The sequence below is a fragment of the Ceratocystis lukuohia genome, assembly GCF_044167205.1.
Source record: "Ceratocystis lukuohia strain C4212 chromosome Unknown Supercontig9_pilon, whole genome shotgun sequence".
NCBI classification, from domain to species: domain Eukaryota; kingdom Fungi; phylum Ascomycota; class Sordariomycetes; order Microascales; family Ceratocystidaceae; genus Ceratocystis; species Ceratocystis lukuohia.
This window is the reverse complement of record NW_027263528.1, coordinates 508,795-524,017: the sequence shown is the minus strand read 5'-3', so window position 1 is coordinate 524,017 and position 15,223 is coordinate 508,795. Positions and strand designations below refer to the sequence as shown.

At 48.9% G+C, this 15,223-nt stretch overlaps 6 protein-coding genes across 6 annotated transcripts; 3 read left to right on the top strand and 3 right to left on the bottom strand.

The window, feature by feature from the left end:
* Nucleotides 1–228: 228 nt before the first annotated feature.
* Nucleotides 229–2,097, top strand: HOO65_090118 (Translocation protein SEC62; the record flags this gene model as incomplete). The annotated part of the gene is made up of 3 exons (XM_071004491.1): nucleotides 229–1,138; nucleotides 1,230–1,786; nucleotides 1,876–2,097. The coding sequence occupies 3 exons, from the start codon at nucleotides 229–231 to the stop codon at nucleotides 2,095–2,097; spliced, it is 1,689 nt and encodes a 562-aa protein (XP_070856004.1).
* A 396-nt stretch (nucleotides 2,098–2,493) lies between these two features.
* On the bottom strand, nucleotides 2,494–3,304 carry HOO65_090117 (uncharacterized protein; the record flags this gene model as incomplete). The annotated part of the gene is made up of 2 exons (XM_071004598.1): nucleotides 2,494–2,640; nucleotides 2,858–3,304. 2 exons carry the CDS (start codon nucleotides 3,302–3,304, stop codon nucleotides 2,494–2,496), a joined length of 594 nt encoding a protein of 197 aa, XP_070856003.1.
* Nucleotides 3,305–4,695: 1,391 nt separating this feature from the next.
* Nucleotides 4,696–7,630, top strand: HOO65_090116 (Phospholipase D1; the record flags this gene model as incomplete). The annotated part of the gene is made up of 6 exons (XM_071004443.1): nucleotides 4,696–4,912; nucleotides 4,990–5,163; nucleotides 5,244–5,254; nucleotides 5,334–6,056; nucleotides 6,221–6,250; nucleotides 6,326–7,630. 6 exons carry the CDS (start codon nucleotides 4,696–4,698, stop codon nucleotides 7,628–7,630), a joined length of 2,460 nt encoding a protein of 819 aa, XP_070856002.1.
* A 620-nt stretch (nucleotides 7,631–8,250) lies between these two features.
* Nucleotides 8,251–10,597, bottom strand: HOO65_090115 (Thioredoxin domain-containing protein; the record flags this gene model as incomplete). Its single annotated transcript, XM_071004462.1, has 3 exons — nucleotides 8,251–8,625; nucleotides 8,691–10,266; nucleotides 10,368–10,597. 3 exons carry the CDS (start codon nucleotides 10,595–10,597, stop codon nucleotides 8,251–8,253), a joined length of 2,181 nt encoding a protein of 726 aa, XP_070856001.1.
* A 1,267-nt stretch (nucleotides 10,598–11,864) lies between these two features.
* Nucleotides 11,865–12,633, bottom strand: HOO65_090114 (acyl-CoA-binding protein; the record flags this gene model as incomplete). The annotated part of the gene is made up of 3 exons (XM_071004605.1): nucleotides 11,865–12,014; nucleotides 12,257–12,324; nucleotides 12,528–12,633. 3 exons carry the CDS (start codon nucleotides 12,631–12,633, stop codon nucleotides 11,865–11,867), a joined length of 324 nt encoding a protein of 107 aa, XP_070856000.1.
* A 1,128-nt stretch (nucleotides 12,634–13,761) lies between these two features.
* HOO65_090113 (uncharacterized protein) lies at nucleotides 13,762–15,018 on the top strand (the record flags this gene model as incomplete). The annotated part of the gene is made up of 2 exons (XM_071004551.1): nucleotides 13,762–13,878; nucleotides 14,002–15,018. The coding sequence occupies 2 exons, from the start codon at nucleotides 13,762–13,764 to the stop codon at nucleotides 15,016–15,018; spliced, it is 1,134 nt and encodes a 377-aa protein (XP_070855999.1).
* Between the last annotated feature and the right edge of the window lie 205 nt (nucleotides 15,019–15,223).

Sequence of the window (15,223 nt, the reverse complement as noted above, 5' to 3'; positions counted from 1 at the left end):
TGTATCTGTCTTTTTCCTAACCTTTCCTTCTTTTCTTCTTGAAGGGGAAAGTTTTCTTTTCCATTCCTTTCCATTCTTTCCCACTTCTCTTCGTTATCGAAGCTTTTCTTCTCTTTTCAACAGTCGCAATAAGGCTAATCTATTTGGTCTCTTCTTCTTTCTACTCGATAAGCCGTTTCGTTTCTTCAGTTTCAATTCAACACTAGCCTCGATCGCTTCCTCATCGTCATGTCCGCCCCCCCTACATCTCAGGGCCCTCCTGCCGGCCAGGAAATGCCTTCGTTTCCTGGCTCTAGACCACAGCCTACCCCCGAGCAGATTCAGGCTATGGAGCGTCAACTGGCTGCCGAGGCCCAAAAGCACGGCATGACTGTTCCCCAGTTTGTTGAACAGCTCAAGCGCCAGGCTTACGAACAAAACATGCGCCGTATGGCTGCTCTCCAGCAGCAACAGGCTGGCGCTGCTGGCGCTGCTGGCGCTGGCGCTGACGCTGGCGCTAGTGGTGCTGGTGGTGCTGGAAGCGCTTTACCTCCCAATGGCTTGCCTATGCCTGTGCGCATGACCCCAAACGGCCCGGTAGCTGTCCGCCCCAACGGAGAGACCATTCCTCTTACCCGAGGTCCTGATGGCAGAATGATACTGCCAGGAGGCCAATCCATTGCTCCCGGTAACTCTGCTATCCGTGTAGTTGAGGGTCCCGATGGCAAACGCGTGATGATGGGGCCGAATGGTAAACCTGTCCACATGATGATGGGTCCAAACGGAATCCCGATACCTATGCAACATGGGCCCAATGGCGAGAAGATTCCCGTGCAAATGGGCCCTAATGGCCAGCTCGTTCCTATGCCGTTGGACGCTAACGGTAATCCCATTCTTCCTCCGCCGCCTCAGGGTAGCCAGGCAGGACAAGGCTCTAATCCCCAAGGCGCACCTTCTCCCCAACAAGTCCAATACATGCAGCAAATGATGCAGCAGCAACAACAACAGCATGCTGTGCAGCAGAGGCAAGCTGGCCCGCAGCCTATTGTACCGGGCCCGCCTAATCCTGCAGCTCTGGCCGTGGCCAAGTTTTTGCGCGGCCAGTCACTGAAGCCACGTACTGTAATTCTCAACGGCGAGAGAAAGGATATGTTTAAAGGTAAATTTATTGTTTATACTCTAACTTTCATAGAGAGAGACTGCAGAAAACAAAGGCTAACATTTATCGTGCTTCTTTTGCCTTCATCTAGTCAAACGTGCGCTCCGAGCACTCCAAACCCCGGCCTATGAAAAAGCCCGTAAAAAGAACCCCATCCTCCCAGCAATTACCGATCGCGCTTCGCTTGAGAATGCCTTTAAACTCCTGCCTATGTCTATGCTGGCCCTGCGTGTAGGAAAGTCTGATCCGCATGCCGGTCATAACCACGGCAACAAGAAGACTAAGCGCATCAAGGGACAGTGGACCGTGTCGATTATTCAGCAACAGGATGCGGCTGACGATATGTATTATGTATGGCTATGGGAGGGAAGCCAAGTTATGCGCAAGGTGTATGCCGCTCTTGCGCTGGTGCTGATTTTCTTGGTGGTGCTTTACCCCTTGTGGCCCTTGAAGTTGCGTCAGGGCGTATACTATCTGAGTTGGGGCTTCCTGGGCCTTCTGGGATTGTTCTTTGCTATGGCCATCTTCCGTGTGATTTTGTTTTGCATTACATACTTTTTGGTGCCACCAGGCCTTTGGCTGTATCCCAACCTTTGGGAAGATGTGTCGTTTATGGACAGTTTCCGTCCCGTGTGGGCGTGGCATGATGTAGGTCTTCCTTTTTCTTTCTTTTTGGCCTTGTATGAGGTCAATTTTGCGAGTTCACTTCTAACACTTTATAATTTCCTTCCGTCTAGCCTAACCCCAAGAAGAAGAAGTCTAAGAAGTCTAAGACCGCTCCTGCCAACGCTGAGGCCCATTCGCACATGAATGCTGCCATTGGCCATGCTCCGGCTGCTGTGGCCATGACTACCGCTACTGATACCCAAGTTAACACTGGGAGTGCTAAAACAGAGTCTGAGGGCTTGGTGGAAAGGGTGCCATACTCAGCACCGGAAGTTAAGGATGAATCAGACTAAGGGAGCGGAATGGCTCTCCTATATATGCTTGTGTTTCTGTGTGTACAAGTAACCGTTTTCCCCTACACACCGATACTTGGCTAGTTGAAGATGTGATGGGCGGTTTTTTTTTTCATTGTTTTATTTTGTTTTCACATTTGCTTGTTCTGTATTTGTCTTACTTTTCGTTAATCTGGTTCTGGTTCTTTTTCTCTTCTCTATTGTTCACAAGGGAATGTTTTCGCCCTTCAATAATCTGGAGTACATCATTAGAGTTTCAAAGGCCGGATTGCTGATGTCTACCTCCTGTCTGGCCATTTGCCATTGTTTCTTCCGGCTCTTTTCCTCTAAAAAGAATCATCTAAAAAGGCTCCCCTCACCTGGATTTAATTTCTTCACTGCTCTGCATACTATCTGCTACTTTGATAGCTGTTTGTAGAAGAATGTTGCATGCCGTAGACCGCCATCTGGGCTTATGTCGTGATTGGGCACCTGACCGACCTCAGTCCAGCCGAGTTGACGATAGAGGGTTTCGGCAGAGCTGCCGGATTCTGTGTTGAGCATCTTGATTTAAAGAAAAGTAGAGAGAAAAAGAGAGAAACGGGTAAGTTGTTTTGCCAAGAAAAAAGGTAAAAGAAAAAAGGGGAGATATGGAGTAGTTCAGAATGGAGGAGCTGGGGGAAGATATATGCACATGCATGTGTGTATATAATGCGTATACCCACCGGGATAAGATGAGAAATGGGAGAAGACAAGAGAATTATGTAATGAGGGGACTCACCAGTAGTGTCTGGCCGCGTTTGGCAGCCTCCTGTTCTAAAGCCTTCATCAAAGCTGTTGCGCCGCCTCGCCGGCGGAACTTGGGGCTAACCAGTAGCTTGTCCACCTGCGCTCGAAACGGACCAGTCTCGGCACGGAGCATGGCTAGTATCACAACACCCATTAGATTAGAGCCTTTGAATTGCTCTAATGGGAAGCGCGACGACATGTCAGCTGACCCTGGCATCGGCGGTGGTGCTTCATCGAAGAGAAGAAACATAACACTTTCGTTGCGCACTACAGCGCTGATGCTATCCTTCCACCATGTCAGCAGCTTGTCGTGTGATAATGGCGGTAAGAAGGTCGCAATGGTATGGTCCGAAGTTATGCAATTTGCGTGCAGGGCGGCGAGATACGGAACGAGGCTACTGTCTGTGTCAGGGTTTAACAGCCGTACAACCGGGGCCATTGTAAAGGAGAGGAAGGAAACGGGTATGTAAGACAGCGCAAGCAGGAGGACAACAGTGGTAAGACGCAAGGCTAAGGTGGAGGTGATAAGAGATGGAAGGGCTTCTGGCAGGCGAGAGTTCGGCGTTCCTAAAAATTAAAGTGAAATAAGATAAAGAAGTTCTGAGCAGAACAAAGCTGGCTAAGAGATTTATATAGAGATAGCAAAGGGGAGAGTGCGAGAATAGAAAACATCCCGATAAAAGTGTTACCAGATGGTTCAGCAATGGCCTGAAGTCCACTTTACGAAGCTTCGTCAATTTTGGCGGTAGTTAAGAGCGGGGCCGATAATGAAGCCAGGGGCCAAGGGTTAAATGCATTTAGGGTCTATTTTGCACTTGCAGCTTCAGCTTAGTGCTGTTAAGCCAATAAGTGGTCAGCTCAAGACACACGGACGAAGCAGGCATGACAGAAAAAGCGTAACAGACCTTGTGCTTGTCTTGTCCATTTATCGTTTTCAGCTGGGATTGTTTAGTGTCTGCTTTTCCGTATATGCACTGCACTCTAACAAGGCCAAAGTGAGGGCGGGGCAGGGGGATATCCGGAAGCCCAGAGGAAGAGAGAAAAGACAGGTATAAATTTGTGTGGAAGAGGCCTCCTTCGCATCTCAAAGTGCCTTACGGCCCCCATGATTGCCGCTGCTATCATGTCTTCCAAGTCTATTGGATTCCTGCACCCTCTGGGGGTAAGCTCACATGGGTGAAGGCGCTGTATGACACTGCGTAGGAGAATAAACAGGCGCTCGAAATAATCAACGGCAGGTCTATTTGTTTGTGGTTGGTCGTACGGGCTAAGGAAGGAGGAAGGAGGGGTAAGCTCTTCCTGTCTTGGTCACTTTTCCCAGAAAACAAAGACAGAACTTGCCAAAAAGAAAACCTGAGTCTCATTCTCCATTTTGTCCCTTCCTATTCCAAGAGTGGCCCAGCTTCGGGCTTGTGATGAGCGCGGTGATTGTGGATCCTATATCTTTTTCCTTCCCTGATTGCTGCTTCATCCTGAGATCCGAACAGTAGTGGGGCTCGGGCTGGCTTTGTTCCTTCTTTTTCTGGAAATTCCCTGTGTTCCGGGGAGCTATTAGCTGCCAGCCCAAGGGGGGGAAGTGCAGAGAATCTCAGGCTAGGTTTGGCTGGGCTCGCGTTCCATCCCTTTCTTATATCAGAAGCTGACCCCTCCTTCCTCAGCTTGTTTGACTTAGAAATTCTGTCTTCTTTGTCCACCTTCGACTTTGCATCTCTTTTTTTTTTCCTTTGATTTTTCTCTCCTTCCTTTCCCTCGTGACCCCTACTTCTAACACTCTTTTCCATTGTCTCTCTCTTATTTATTTCGCTATCCCAGGCCTGTTCCCTCTTCAGTATGCATGCCCTATTTCTCAAGGCTGAGCGGGCCATTAACAATGCCCGGGGTCAAGAGAAGCACTCGCATACATCACTAGGCTATGATTGCACATCGCTGCACCCTGAGCCTCACCGTGATAATCGTTTCCAGTCATTTGTATCCCCGACAACCGGAGATGTAAAGTGGTATGTTGACGGTTGCTCGTATTTCTGGGCGCTATCTGAGGCTTTGGAGAGTAAGTCGACCTACCGTAATTTTTATCAAGGCGCTAGTATATTAACTTCCAGTGATCTATCCTTCACCCTCATGTAGGGGCCCGAGAGAGCATCTACATTCTAGACTGGTGGTTGAGCCCTGAGCTTTACTTACGTCGCCCACCAAGCAAAAACGAGCCCTATCGCTTGGACAACATGCTCAAGGCTGCAGCCGAGCGAGGTGTCAAGGTCAAGATTATTGTGTACCGCGAGGTTGAAGCCGCTTTGACGTGTAAGTCGTGCTCGTGCTCTAGTTTCCACTGCCCCCTGGCCAGAATGGTTGTCCATGCTAACATTATGAACTTTTCGTAGTGGACTCAAATGTAAGGTGTATTTAAGGCGCGAAAAAATACCGATTTCTACTCGAAACTAACATGCAACTTTGAATTTTTGCTTCTACAGCACACCCGCCGACACCTTGAGTCTTTGCACCCTAACATCTCTGTTTTCCGCCACCCCGATCATACGCCCACCCACTATGATTTGAAGACAAATATCACGAATACCTTCAAGAGTGGCAAGCTAGACACCGCCAGCCTATCCAAGCTCCCTGGAAATATGCTCAAAGAGCTTTATGGCTCCAGCGATGATGTCGTGTTGTACTGGGCCCATCATGAAAAGCTGTGTCTGATTGACAACCATATTGGCTTCATGGGCGGCCTGGACGCCTGCTTTGGCCGTTGGGATACTTCAGACCACCCCATTGCAGATGCTCATCCTGCTGATCTTGACGAAATTGTCTTCCCTGGCCAAGATTACAATAATGCCCGTGTGTTTGACTTTGCTGATGTAAAGGACTGGAATCAGAACAAGCTTGATCGTACTAAGACTTCCCGTATGGGGTGGACCGACGTCAGCATCTGTCTCAATGGCCCTATAACCTCCAGCCTTTTGCAGCACTTTTCGGAGCGGTGGAACTTCTTATACGACGACAAGTACAGCATCAAGAACCCCGGAAAGTATGAGCGTGTTAGTATGAGCGCCTCGTCTGGTCAAGAAGACGCCAGTCACAACATCAGCAAAATGCTTCATCGCGGCCTCGGCGAAATGCAATCCAAGTTTAACAAGCTGGGTGTATGGTCTGACGGAGAGGGCGATGAAGGGGATGGAGGCTCGCAAGACAGAGTTCCTCGCATTCAATTGTTGAGAAGGCAAGCTCGCTCTATATTTTCATGTTTCCTATCTCTTTCACTAACTTCTGCTTTTCTTCATTTAGTGCCTCTAAGTGGTCTCACAACTGTTACATAGAGCACTCTATTGCAAACGCCTACATTGACACTATTCACAAGGCCAAGCACTTCATTTACATCGAAAACCAGGTAAATTATATTCTCACTCTAATGCGATGTCTCTTGTTGTCCCATTCTTTCATTCCACTTACACCGCGATTTTAGTTCTTCATCACCGCTACCAGTGATGAACAACACCCTGTGTCCAACAAAATCGGTGCCGCTCTTGCCGACCGAATCGTCCGTGCCCACCAAGCTGACGAGGACTTTTCAATTATTGTCATCATGCCCGCTGTGCCGGCTTTTGCTGGCGATCTCAAGTCTGATGGCGCTCTAGGTACTCGCGCCATTATGGAGTTCCAATATGCCTCTATTAGCCGTGGAGGTCACAGCATCATGGAAACGGCTCGAAAGCGAGGTGTTACGGACCCCACCAAGTACATTCGGTTTTACAACTTGCGCAACTATGACCGCATCAATGTCTCCAATATCATGAAAGAAGCCGAGAGGGAAAGTGGGGTTTCATACGAAAGTGCTCGGCGTGAACACGACGATCACGTCGGTGCTGGCTATGGAGACGGTGGTGAGGGGACTCATGGCTCATCCCAATACGAACGCTACCAGCATGCTACTGCTAGCAAGTCTAGCACATGGGATACGATTTCCTCCTGTTATATGGATACCCCGAGCAAGCTCGACACCATTCCATGGGGTGGCCCCGAAGATGCTGAAATTGATGCTTTCGTTAGCGAAGAGCTCTACGTGCATAGCAAGCTGCTTATTGCTGATGACCGCACTGTTATTTGTGGCAGTGCCAACCTTAATGACCGCAGCCAGTGCGGCGACCATGACAGCGAAATTGCTGTGATTATTGAGGATCCAACGCCTGTTGAAACTACTATGAACGGCAGAAGATTTGTAGCCTCTCGCTTTGCTGCATCGCTCAGACGCTACATTTTCCGTAAGCATCTGGGCTTGCTGCCACCGCAGCATCACGCAAGACCTACGCCAAATTGGCATCCAGTTGATGCTGGTATCAACACCTACGACTTTGGCTCGGCTGCTGATGCTTTGGTTGCTGATCCACTAAGCGCTGACTTCCGCAACTTGTGGCAGGGCGTCGCAAGCAACAACACTGAGGTCTTTACCAAGGTCTTTCACAATGTGCCCAATGATGCCGTGCGTACATGGAAGGACTACGAAACTTTCTTCTCCAAGCACTTCCGCATTCCTGGCGTTGAGCCTAAGAAGAGCAACAATGACGAAGCGAAGGCAGAGGAGGAGAGCAAGGTCGATTATGGCCATGTCGTCAAGTCCGAGTTCCCTGGTGGCGTTTCCGAAGTCAAGGAGTGGCTAGGCCGGGTGCGCGGAACGCTGGTGGAGATGCCCTTAAACTTCTTGGTGGATGTCGCTGACATTGCAGTCGAAGGGCTAGCGCTCAACACGCTAACTGATGAGCTATACACATGAGACTAGATGAAACGTCAAATATTTACAGGGTGGAAAAAGGAATAAAAGTTCGAGATAAGGCGGAAGCAATACATCGGCCATTTATATAAGCTTGGAAAGAATAATGAGTAAAGAAAGACGAAAAAAAAAATACTAAAGAAGCTATCGCCACCTAGAAAACGAAGAGGAAAAAGCATTGAGAACCAGGAAAATAAGATATACACTAATAAACAATGGGAGAGAGCTATGATCAAGAAAAACAAGGAGCGTAGGAAGGGGGAAACCAAAAAAAAAAAGAAGACCTTGTTGTTGGACTTGGGGGCGCTGGGTACGCATTGCATCATCTTCATTACAGTACAAACTCCATCTCGTTAAAATAATAGCAGGAAGTAAAGGGAGAAAAAAAACAAGCCAAGAACAAGAAGGTAAAGCAAAAAAAAAACAAGAATGAAAGAGAATGAGGAGAAGGAAAAAGGAGGAAAAAAAATAAGAGACTCAAGGGAAACAAAAAACAAGGCAGCAAGAATAAGGAAAAAAAAAAACAAAAGGTGTATATTGCCTTCCCCATTTATCTTCTCTTTACTCCTCATTTCTCTTCAAAAAAGCAGCATCAAAATCATTCCTTATCTGGCCAAAAGTCTTTAGTCCTGCTTTCCGCCCACTGTTTCACTTCCACCACCCATAGCAGAGCCAAGAAGACCACTGCCCTCAGAACGAGCCTTGCCGACTTCAGCAGCGAGACTCATGGAGCGAGCACGTCCAGCAAGCGAATGGCCGCGGCCTCGGTACCACGAGACCATCCCGATAAAAGAGGCAATAATAGCCAGGGCCGAGAGATAAGGATGTTCGCCAAAGGTAACCTTGAGCTGGTAGAAGATCTTTTGCACGTTGCCAACAGTGTACTTGGGGCTGATGAGAGGTGGTGAAGCGGTGACTTTGGTGATGGTCTCCAGAATGGAAGTGCGAGAGGGAACAATGTTGTTGCCAGTGATGGTGGTATCCCAGTAGCGGCGGTTCTGTCAAAGAAAAAGGTTAGTTGAAGAGGTCGGGATGGAATAGGGAGAGGGCTCAAGATACGTACGTCCTCATCGTTGATAATCACACGGTCGCCATTCTTAATGTCAATGCCATACGTCGTCCGCAGCCAGCGCTGCCAGAAGATAATGTCCACCCAGGCAAAGGTAACCTGTTTGCGGCTAGACATATCCATGCTGATACGGATGTTCTTGGCATTGCGTAGCGCACGCTGGTCATCACGATCCTCAGCCTCCTCAATCCGTAGCTGCTTTGCATCGCGCAGTTCCTGGCGCTCAAGCTGGAATAGCTGGATCTGCTTTTCCATCCATTCATTTGCGGCCGACTTCATTTCACGTACAGCCCCGATGAAGGATTCCTGATCCTCACGGTTTAGCACTCCCAGAACCACAATCTTGCCGTCCATGATTTCACGGGCGTTAGAAGCTGTCAGCTCGGGCATGATGGGCAGCCAGACCGACTTCATCCAGTTGAGCATGCTGCGGACATCGCGCATTTCCCCGGGGGTAAGAGGAGTGTAGTAGGTAGGGTGACCCTCACGGGAGACGACTAGACGAGGCCAGGTAGTGACTTTGAAGCGCTTGTACATAGCTGGGTCATTTGTCTTGACGACGCGAGCACGGTTTATCAAGCTGAGAGGAAGACGGTTAAGCGCCTCCATGTCTTCCTTGGTCGTTGCAAAGTCGTAGAAGTAGACAAAGATGACGTCTTCCTTCTCCTCCAATTTTTCAAAGGCAGCCAGATCAAGATCAGGCACGCCTGTTGAGGCTTCGAGAGCACGCTCGGCATACTGAGTAAGATCACCTAAGCCACGAAGACCATCGTACTCGACACGTTGGCCACCCTGGAAAAACAGCATTGTGGGGTAGCCGTCAAGCTTGATATCAGAGCAGAGATGAGACTCCTTTTCACAGTTAACCTCGCCAACATTGAGGCGGTCCTTCATATTCTTAGCCAGCTGCATCCAATTGGGAGCCATGGCCTGGCAGTGATGGCACCAAGGGGCGTAGAACTTGATAAACCAGGGTTCGCGTGTGGCAACAACTTGGTTTGCGAAGCTCATAGCATCCAAAGAAACAGAAAGACCGTTGCGGTTGGGGAGAGGGCCAGCAGGCTTGGAGGGGCTGATAACAGCGACGGCGTTGGAAGCAGGCTTGCTGACGTCGTTTGATTTGATGGGATCGGAAACAACGAGAACGGGCTTGGAGCTGTCGATCTTGGAGTCCTGGTTGTCGGTAGTCTTGTCGTCGGAGGCGGGGTTGTTGAGAACTTCTTGCGAGCCGGCCTTGTAGTCGGGCGACTCAGCATCGCCAGCTTCGGGAAGGGTTAGCTGGGCAGGGCGAGTATCTGGGAAGTCGGCACTGAGTATTTCTTCAATAGCATTGCTTAGATAGGTGACGTTCTTGACACCCTTGATGTTGTTGGCGAGCTCGCCGTTCTTGTACAGCATGGTCAAGGGGTACGACGTGACCTTTTTCTTGGCGCATAGGTCGAAGTAGGCAACACAGTTGATCATGGCAAACTTGAAATCATAGGTTTCGGTAAAGGACTTCGTAGTCCAGTAGTACTCGTAAGTCGTCTGAAAGGCGGGGGCGTAAGCTTGGCAATGATGGCAGTATGGGCTAGGGACAAGGACACACAGAGGGGTTAGCTGGTAGATGAGACAATGGGTGGCTTTGAGAGGATATGGCACAACAGCGACTACTTGGTTACGTTTACTCACCTGTAGTGTTTTACCAACATGTACTTGTGCGTTGCCACCTCAAGATCGTAGTTTTCGGGCGTCAACTCAAACATAGGAGGGACCTCTTGGTGGTTGAAGACGGTCATAACCGGCTTCTGGTACTCGTCATCTTCTTCTTCTTCTTCATTTTCAAGCAGAGGGTCGGCGACGCCTGCAGCCCTAGCAAGAGCAGTAGCTCCAAGGAGCATATACAACGGCAAAAGCCTCATGGCGATATGAGAGCAAGAAAGATTAGTGCGTATTGGAGGCACAGCTGATCAACAGGAAACTCAAAGATAGAGTCGGAGTGAAGGGGGTTCGATTTCGTGCAAGAAGTGATCTCTAGGCAATGCGATACTGGCTGCTCAAGGCAAAGCAGAGCAAGGCAAGGCTGCTTGAAACCAAAAATCCAGGGGAAAAAAGGAAAGCCCAATTGGCGTGTCTTGTCTAGCTCAGCACGTGAAACCACACTAGAAAAAAAAAGATTAAATAAAGGGAAAAAAAAAAAGAAACGAAAATCCGGCGATGGACGATGATACGTGGTCGATCGATTAGGGGTTTTTTTGCCGTCGAGATGGAAGAAAAAAAATAAGATCAAAAATACCTCCTATGAGAGAAACAAGGGAGAGAAAAAAAAGAAAGAAAAAAGATCGTGAAATTGTCGAGACAAATCAATTAGTGGCTCGCCCGGCACGGGTTTGTTTTGGTTTTACGAGAGGGCCAGGCTATTTGTGCCCCGGGATTTTGGGATTTATGATGATGATAAAATTCCGCCGTGATCTGAAGGGTAAAATAAGGAAGAAAAAAAGAAAAAAAGAGACCAACTAGAGAGGATGAAGCATTTCAAGATTCAAGAGAACCGTGGGCCAAAGAAATGGAGATGGTCTAACTAAGGAGGGAAGAAAAAGGAAGAGAGAATGGAGGTAGAAGAGGATGAGCTGTAAGTTGTTGTAAATAAGGAGATGAGGGCGAGTCTAGGGAAACAGGGTAGATTGCAGGGATGGAAAGGGGGAGGCAAATAAGCTTGTCTGGTTGGCATTTATCATCCTTCCAAACTAGGGCAACGTCAGAGGAAGTGACAAATAGAACAACGAAGTTCCTTCCAGTTCTGCCGGTTAGTATTGGCCTAACTATGCCATGTGTCACCCACTCTACGTTTGCTCTCTAACTTTATTACACTGCACCAAAAACTAGAATACACAGAGGAAATGGGCTGGAAGCCTGGCCGATACCAGGCCGCAATGAGCTGTGTGGGGAGGCTTCCACAACGCTTGTTACCAAACTTTTTTTTTTGGAGATCTTTGTAGTCTTCTGCTCTTGTCCCCAATATCAGTGAAGCAAAAGCAAGCAAAGAAAGGATGTTGTCATACAGCCTTTTTTTTGGGTGTGTGCATGGATGCTATTATCTTTATTTATTGGTCTTTCTGGTACTAGAATGCCTGGTATGGATGGGGTCGATCGTTCGTCCATTTTGATTGCTCGCGCTCTGTGTTTGATTTAAGCACCAACAGTCTCGGGGACCTTGTTCTCGTCATAGCCGTAAGTCACCTTCATCTCTTCGACCTTGGCGACGTAGCGACTCTGGGCAGTTTCAACAGAGATACCCTCTTTGTGAACAGCATCCCAGGCATTGTACTTGGCCTTGTTCTATAGGGAAGAAAACAGGAGTGTTAGCATATGAAAAGCTTGTAAGAGGATTGAAAGAGGAAAAATAAACGCTCTCCCGCAAGTGATTATGGTGCCACATGCAGGCACTGGGAGGCTGGCTGCTCTGCATTATGACGCCTGCATATGACCTATTGAAGCGAGCCAGGAGGGGCGTTTGGAAGCGGCAGTGAAAGCAGCGGCAACGGTTGCAACAACAGCCATGGTGATGACAATATACACACCTTCAGTTCGAACATGCCGGGAGGAGTCGCATCGGCAAATTTCTCGCCAGTGCCAACCTTGTACAGGCCTAAAACATAGAAATTCCCATTCCAGAAAATGTCAGTCATCTTGCTTCTTGCATTTTGTCCAGGTGACATGCTACACGGCAAGCCATAAAAGGCCCTATGCATCTATCTGCAAACTATACTCGCAGAATCGCAGGTGAGATATAAGTAGAACATGGGCGACGTGTGCAATGTACACATGTTTGTGGTATGGAAGGCAGCATACCATAGAGTTCCAGCATGTCCTCGTTGCTAGGCTTGGAGGTCAGCTTCTTGGAGTCGGCAATAGCCTTCTCGAATTCGGGTGAGAGGGGAACGGTAGCAGGCGGCATGGTGAAAATAGTCGTAGGGGTATTTGTGGTGAAGCAACAAAGCAAGGAGAGAGAAGGTGGTGTCAGAGTTGGGTGGGTAGTAGGTATGGGGGAAAAAGGAAAAGAAAAGAGAAGAAAAAAGATAAAATCAAGTCAAGTCGAGTCAAAATATAATCTTAGGCCAAATTCAGAAAGTCAGAATCTAGAAACTACCACTGCTTCCCTAAATCAACAAGAGCTTTCCTCAAAGGATTCAATTTGGTTGAGGTTGAGGGGCTTTGTTTGCTAACCTAGTCTTGGCCTCGGCCTAGTCAACAGCAAAAGTAGTCCCTAGCTGTTTTCCCCTCGTTCTCCTTTCTCCCACCTTCCCTCCCAGCTCTCCCTTCCCCCTCTTTCCTGCGTTTCAAGAAAGCCTAGTCTCCATCATGCTCCGGATCTTGTTTTGCAAGCGCAGAAATCCCCACCCCCACTGTTGGGGAAAGGAGGACAGAAGTGTCCCAGGGTTTAATGCACGCCACACCATGCTAGGGTTCAGCCACACTAGGTCGGTCTTCTTTCAACCAAGTTTAGCCGTCTTCTAGCGGGGGAGCCTTCGTTTACACGAAAAGTGGGCTGGCGTTCGCGGAGACGGAATTGGATCATCGGATATGCGGCCGGGGAAAGTCCGAAACAACTTGCACGGCTTACATGGCTTAGAAAAGCTAAAAGATACCTGATCGAAGGCCATAAGCGCCGATGCACACGAAACAATAGGTTATGCCGTAGAGACGAACACGAGTCTAGCTGTCATCCTCGTCCTGAGCTACAAAAGTGCAGAGGGAAGTTGATTCTACGTGCTTAATCTTGGGGGAATGTTAGGGGCCTTGAAGTAGGCTGTGTCTTTTTTTGCTTGATTCGGGGCTTGGAAATGTCCGAGCTGACATGCAGATAAGACGTACAGCGGACAAGCGTACTAGGTAACTATGCTGTGGAAGAGACGTATAAGAAGGAGGGCCTTATATAAGAAGGTGGTCTTATCCATACCAGGCCAATGCACGTAAATAAACTTGCAACTCTTCCGATTTCTCCATCATCTAAGCTGTCTTACTGCCCTTAGTTGCCCTCACTCGATATAACGCTTCAAATTCTTTTCCTGCAAAGTCCTTGACGATGGTCAAGACGGTTGTTGTTGTCGGTGCTTCTTACGCTGGCCTAGCTGTCTCGCATAGACTGCTAAAGTACACACGCCAGCAAAGCCCTGATTTGAAGGTTGTTCTGGTGTCCAAGGTAAGTTCATACATGGCCGCGAGTTTTACTAGCAGTTCCGTTTCTTGTGTCTTGTCTTCGTCCCTTTTTCTTTCTTATTCCCTGTGCCTTCTAACGGCCAATCGTATGCAATAGAGCAGCCAGTTTTACTGGAATATTGCCGCCATCCGTGCCGTCGTTCCCGAGGCCATCCGCGACGACCAACTCTTTCATCCGATCGAGCCCGGCTTTGCCTCATACCCATCAGCAAACTTCCAGTTTCTTGTTGGCACTGCCTCTAGTATTGACGACTCCGCCAAGACGGCCTCTATCCAGACTAGCACTGGCACGCAAAAAATCTCCTACGACTACCTTGTGTTAGCTAGTGGCGCTCGGGCGGCTACTTCTGACATTGAGACCCCATGGAAGGCTGTTGCTACGGGCCCTGACGACAAGGACAACTACAGCCAAACCCTAGCTGCTCTACACGCTACGCAAAAGCGTGTCGCTGCTGCTAAGCACATTATAATTGCAGGAGCTGGCCCAACCGGAGTCGAGACAAGTGCCGAGCTTCGTTACGCCCATAAAGACAAGACCGTCGTATTGCTGACAGCCGGCGATACGCTGCTATCCGGAGATTCTATCGGCAGTACAGCCGAGCGGGAAATCACCTCCCTCGGCGTGCAGATCCAGCGTAACGCACGCGTGACCAATACTCGCAGCCTAGCTAACGGCAAGACCGAAGTGGTGCTGGAGTCGGGCGAAACGATTGAGACTGACTTGTACTTGCCTACTATGGGACTAGCACCAAACTCCGAGTACCTGCCCGCAAAGAGTCTGAATGAAAACAAGTACGTCAATGTCGACGAAAACTTCCAAGTCCAGGGTCTTAGAGATGCATGGGCATGTGGAGATATCGTGTCAAAGCCGCGTGCTGGCTTCATGTTGGCAGATAAACAGGCCGCTGGCGTGGCCAAGAACGTCGAGCTGGCCCTTCAGGGCAAGTCCCAGCTGGCTGTCAAGGGCTTCCCCTTTGATGTTATGATTGGAGCGGCTGGTAGAGACCGTGGGTTCGTGCGGGCAGGCTGGATAGGGCTGCCGTCGATCTTGGCATGGGCTGCTAAGAGCCGGACCCTAGGGCTGGACTCAGCACCGAAGTATGTGAACGGATCACAGTGGTAAGGGTGCAGACAGGGAGAGACAGAAGGATATGGGAGGTGGGGGGAGATAGGCAATCTTAAGCCTACAATGAATGTTAATGTTGCCTGCGTAGATATTTACGATGCTTATATGTCTTTCTTTTTGATTTCCTTACTCAAAGTTTGTGTAATAAGAAGCGTTTTTAGTGGGATAGGACTTCTGGCCTAAGCAGCCCTTATGTGTCATT